Consider the following 5,562-nt stretch of genomic DNA (forward strand, 5'->3'; position numbering starts at 1 on the left):
ATTTCTGCTGGTGCATCCTGACAGTAGTGTGTTACAATAGTCAAGCCTTGAAGTAATAAAGGCATGTACTAATGTATATTATATAATAATTTTATAATAATCTGTTCCTTGAAATTCCACATATCATATATTTTTCTAATGGTATGTAAATAAATATGGAACAGTATTTTCTAATTTTTTGCAATAAGAGTCTGATGAAAAATATCATAATACTACAGAGAAATGGATTTCACATTTTGAAGATATAAACCTTTTTACTGTGTAATTCAAACAGGTTCTTATTTGAACATTAGAGACATTCTCATTTAACAAAAACAATTTTACTCTAAAAGGATGTTTGCCTTCTTTTTCCAAACCATCTTCTTGATCTTGCTCCATATCTCCTGCAGTTTAAATCCATAAATAACTGGATTAATTAAAGGAGGAATAACTTGATTTTCTACAGACATGATCATAGAAAAAATGTGGGGCACATTTTTGTCAAATCTGCTGTTAATCACCTCAAAACAGGACGTGACAGTGAAAGTGATGAAGATGAAAAGATGAGGGAAGCAGGTCTGTAGAGCTTTCCTTCTGAAGTCTTTAGAGTTTTTTAAACACACAGTAAGTATCTGGGCATATGAGAAAATGATGAAGATCACTGGAGGAAACACAGCGACAGTTAGATTAAAGAGGCCATATATATTGTTAATAGAAATATTATCACAACTTAATTTGACAATTGAGTAATTATTACAGTAAATTCTGTCTAATTTATATTTACACAGATGAAGTCTGAATGTTAATATCATGGCTATGCTGTTTTCACAAGAAGGAACAAACCAACAGAGGAACAAGAGCTTTTTAACAGTGGACATTTTAACAAGAGTTGAATATTGCAGTGGTTTACAGATCGACACATATCTATCATAGGCCATCGCTGTTAACAAAGTGAACTCTGAGGATCCATGTGTGTAAATAACAAATGCCTGAAATACACAAGCTTCAAAAGAAACACACTGTTTTTCAGATAAAAAATCCATGAGTAATTTGGGATAAAATGCCATCGCTCCACAAAGAGAATTACACAGTAAAGCTGCAATAAATATGTACATTGGCTCATGGAGACATTTGTTTGTGTAAATCACAGAAAGAACAACAGAATTAATAGAAATGATTAATAGGTAAACAATGAGACAAATCAGAAAATAAACATGTCTATATTTCTCCAGTTCTACATGTCCTTCCAGAGTTAAGTATGTAATATTATGAGAATTATCCATAAATTAAAAACAAATGTAGAAATTCTATACAAATTATATCGTTCTTCAGTCTGAAAATATGGAGTAATATCTGTACACTCAGCATGTTTAATATACATTTATATATTCTGATATAGAGATAGGATCCTTGGTGATTTGCTGAAAGTCCCACCCTCTTTGTTCTCTCATGACCTTCACTGACTTTTAAATTATAGGTAAATAAAAGTAAATAAATGAATCAATAAATCTACCCTGCCTCTATTATTTCTGCACCAGTTTTCCATTAACTTAATTTATACTTAATTAGACTTAAGGAAATACATATGTGCTCAAATTAATAATTTTTTTTTTGGTTCTTGTGTTTGTGGAATATTTACTCAGAACTTAATTTACTAAAATCCCATATTACTAATGAATTATTCAGGGTATAATCAATGAGCCACTGTGGTATGGTAGTTGACTAGAAAAATAATCTGGGTCTTCTTCAATGTGATGTGTTCACAATGCTGTGCCTAGTAAGATCAATATATATATTTTTCTTTTTTTTCTATTTCTATTTTTATATAATATATTCTATTTTATTCATATTTATGCTTTTATATTTGGTTTATATTTCTATTTTTGCCATTATTTTATTGCCGGACCACCTGCTAGGCCAGCCTAGAAGAGGCTTACTGACTGACTGACACCTAATGTTGAAACGCACATGCACAAGTAGAATCTGTTAATTCATCCATATTTCACAGAGATAACTTAAGGTGGTATCACTACACCACTACACCATCTGTTGTTAGTTCAGCCATATTTCAATTTCCAGTTTTATTCCCTGGACAAGTACTCTTTTTGGAACCTAAAAAATGCTTGTTCAAGTATTCAAAAGTTTTAAAGTGAGAGCTGAATTGCCCTTTCTGGATCAGGGCCTTGTTGTGACAGAAGGGCTTGTGTGGTCTCATGACCTCAAGGGCTATGTTATCGGGAGTAGGGTCTCCCATAGTGAACAGGTCTTGAGTGAAGATCCAGAGAAACATGATCCAAGAAGCATCACTATGAATTCAACAGTTATAACTAAGTGTACCCTGCCTGGCAGAGGGTTACCAGGACCTACCCCTGGAGCAACCCCTGGGGGTAGTGTCCAACGGTGAGCGCCTGGTAGCTGGGTGCCCACATAACCCGGATGGGTTATGGACCTTCTTGGAGGTAGTGAGTGGAGTGCTAGAGAGGATTCCATACACTCTGTTGTTTTGCTGGGACATTCAATGCTCATGGCCTGAGTGGTGTGATGTCTGTGCTAGTCATGGTTTGTCCATAATGAACACCATGTTTGAACATAAGGTTGCTTATAAGTGTAATTGGTACCAGAGCACTCTGGGCCAAAGGTCAATGATTGACTTTGTGGTCATATCTTCTGACCTGATGCCATATGTTTTAGACAATCGGGTAAAGAGAGGGGCTGAGCTGTCAACCGATCACCATCTGGTGGTGAGTTGGATCTGATGGTGGGGAAAGCTGCCGGACAGACCTGGTAAACCTAAACGTAAAGTGAGGGTGTGCTCAGAAAAGCTGGTAGAGGACGCTCACCTCTGAGAGAACTCACGTGTTCCGGAGATGGTAAAGAGAATGGAGTCTGAATGGATCCTGTTCCGGACTTCCATTTTGGAAGTGGCTGCATATAGCTGTGGTCAAAACCTTGTTGGTGACTGGTATGGCAGGAACCTGTTGGTGGACACAGTGGGTGAGGGAAGCTGTCAAGCGTAAGAAGGAAGCATTCCTGGCTTGGCTGGCTCGGGGAACATCCGATTCCTTAACCCAAGAGACATGCCTCCTGTGCAGGAGGTAGGGCCAGAAGTGCCTGTGATGTCGGATTCCATTTCCTTGGCTGAAGTCACTGACATGGTAAAAAATATTTGAAGTGGAAAAGCCCCAGGAGTGGATTCTCCTGTCTTGACTGACACACTTATACAATATTGCATGGACCTCAGGAATGAGGCCTTTGGTGGGTCCTATTTTTTAAAAAAAGGGGGGCTGGCAAAAACCGTAAAGACGAACAAGAGGTAGGCAACAGGAGATCAGTACAAACAGGTTACTAGCGAACACTTTGTATGCAGGAAAGAATCACCGCAACACACAGCAAGGACTGCTAAGTAAATGATGTTTAAATAAGGGGATAAACAGGTGTGCATGATTAGAATTCCGGTGAGTGAGAACGGTGTAGAGTCATGTGACTCTCTGGTGCATTCTGTTTTATGGAGTCCTGGGAAGCAGGCGTGACAGTAGGGCTTTATATGTTAATAACAGAATTTTGTAATCAATACAGAATTTAAAAGGCAGCCAATGAAGAGATGATATAACTGGACTGATATGTTCAAATGTTATAATTTTAGTGAGGACCCTGGCTGCAGCATTTTGAACTAGTTGAAGTTTACTTAAATTTCTGCTGGTGCATCCTGACAGTAGTGTGTTACAATAGTCAAGCCTTGAAGTAATAAAGGCATGTACTAATGTATATTATATAATAATTTTATAATAATCTGTTCCTTGAAATTCCACATATCATATATTTTTCTAATGGTATGTAAATAAATATGGAACAGTATTTTCTAATTTTTTGCAATAAGAGTCTGATGAAAAATATCATAATACTACAGAGAAATGGATTTCACATTTTGAAGATATAAACCTTTTTACTGTGTAATTCAAACAGGTTCTTATTTGAACATTAGAGACATTCTCATTTAACAAAAACAATTTTACTCTAAAAGGATGTTTGCCTTCTTTTTCCAAACCATCTTTTTGATCTTGCTCCATATCTCCTGCAGTTTAAATCCATAAATAACTGGATTAATTAAAGGAGAAATAACTTGATTTTCTACAGACATGATCATAGAAAAAATGTGGGGCACATTTTTGTCAAATCTGCTGTTAATCACCTCAAAACAGGACGTGACAGTGAAAGTGATGAAGATGAAAAGATGAGGGAAGCAGGTCTGTAGAGCTTTCCTTCTGAAGTCTTTAGAGTTTTTTAAACACACAGTAAGTATCTGGGCATATGAGAAAATGATGAAGATCACTGGAGGAAACACAGCGACAGTTAGATTAAAGAGGCCATATATATTGTTAATAGAAATATTATCACAACTTAATTTGACAATTGAGTAATTATTACAGTAAATTCTGTCTAATTTATATTTACACAGATGAAGTCTGAATGTTAATATCATGGCTATGCTGTTTTCACAAGAAGGAACAAACCAACAGAGGAACAAGAGCTTTTTAACAGTGGACATTTTAACAAGAGTTGAATATTGCAGTGGTTTACAGATCGACACATATCTATCATAGGCCATCGCTGTTAACAAAGTGAACTCTGAGGATCCATGTGTGTAAATAACAAATGCCTGAAATACACAAGCTTCAAAAGAAACACACTGTTTTTCAGATAAAAAATCTATGAGTAATTTGGGATAAAATGCCAAAAAAAATGACAAAAATGTGCCAGTTATCAGGGCATCACACTTCTCAGTCTCTCTGGGAAAGTCTATGCCAAAGTGCTGGAAAAAAGTTTCCATCCGATAGTTTTAGGATTTTAGAGGAACAAACCGAATTTCTTCCTGCCCATACTATAACCATATAAACCAACTCTTTACTTTTTCACAGATGATTGAGGGAGCGTAGGAATTTGCTACTCCACTCTACACATGCTTTGTCGATTTGAAGAAGGCATATGACCGTGTTCCCTGAGAGATTCTGTGGGAGGTTCTCTGGGACTATGGGGTGTCAGGGTCGCTCCGGCGTGCCATATGGTTCTTATACTCTCCCTTGTTTGCGTCCTCGGCAGTAAATCAAGCTTGGACTCTGTCAGGGATGTGCCTTGTCTTCACTCCTGTTCCTGATATTCATGGAGAGGGTGGCAAGGCATAACTTGGGACAGGAAGGGTTCCGTCGAGGGGCTTGGGAGGTGGCATCCCTGCTTTTTGCAGACGATGTTGTTCTTCTGGCTTCTTTGCATGGAGGCCTCCAGCGTTCACTTGAGCAGTTTGAAGCCAAGTGTGAAGCGGCCAGTATGCGGATCAGCACCTCTGAGGCCAGCAAGTCTGAGGCCATGGTTATCTCCTGGAAACAGAGGGCATGCCCCCTTCAGGTAGGGGGTGAGAACATAGAGAACAAGCCCAAGTGAAATAGTTCAAGCATCTCTGGTTTTTGGTCACGAGTGATGGGAACTCTCCATGACTGGGTGAGGAGATCAGTGACTAGGTAGGAGCTCGGAGTAGAGTTGCTGCTCCTTCGTCTTGAGAGGAGTCAGGTGAGGTTATTTGGGCATCTG

At 38.1% G+C, this 5,562-nt stretch overlaps 2 protein-coding genes across 2 annotated transcripts; both read right to left on the reverse strand.

Annotated features, from left to right (window-relative positions):
• Positions 1 to 320: 320 nt before the first annotated feature.
• On the reverse strand, positions 321 to 1,262 carry LOC136700464 (olfactory receptor 4B13-like). The gene has a single exon (XM_066675835.1). It carries the CDS (start codon positions 1,260 to 1,262, stop codon positions 321 to 323), a length of 942 nt encoding a protein of 313 aa, XP_066531932.1.
• Positions 1,263 to 3,988: 2,726 nt separating this feature from the next.
• LOC136700240 (olfactory receptor 52E1-like) lies at positions 3,989 to 4,807 on the reverse strand. Its single transcript, XM_066675523.1, has one exon. It carries the CDS (start codon positions 4,805 to 4,807, stop codon positions 3,989 to 3,991), a length of 819 nt encoding a protein of 272 aa, XP_066531620.1.
• Positions 4,808 to 5,562: the final 755 nt, after the last annotated feature.

This window comes from Hoplias malabaricus, chromosome 6 (assembly GCF_029633855.1).
Source record: "Hoplias malabaricus isolate fHopMal1 chromosome 6, fHopMal1.hap1, whole genome shotgun sequence".
Lineage (NCBI taxonomy): Eukaryota > Metazoa > Chordata > Actinopteri > Characiformes > Erythrinidae > Hoplias > Hoplias malabaricus.

Excerpts from the sequence above, each read along its gene's own strand:
- LOC136700464 (XM_066675835.1), bottom strand. The coding sequence starts at position 1,262 with ATGGATAATTCTCATAATATTACATACTTAACTCTGGAAGGACATGTA.
- LOC136700240 (XM_066675523.1), bottom strand. The coding sequence starts at position 4,807 with ATGGAAACTTTTTTCCAGCACTTTGGCATAGACTTTCCCAGAGAGACT.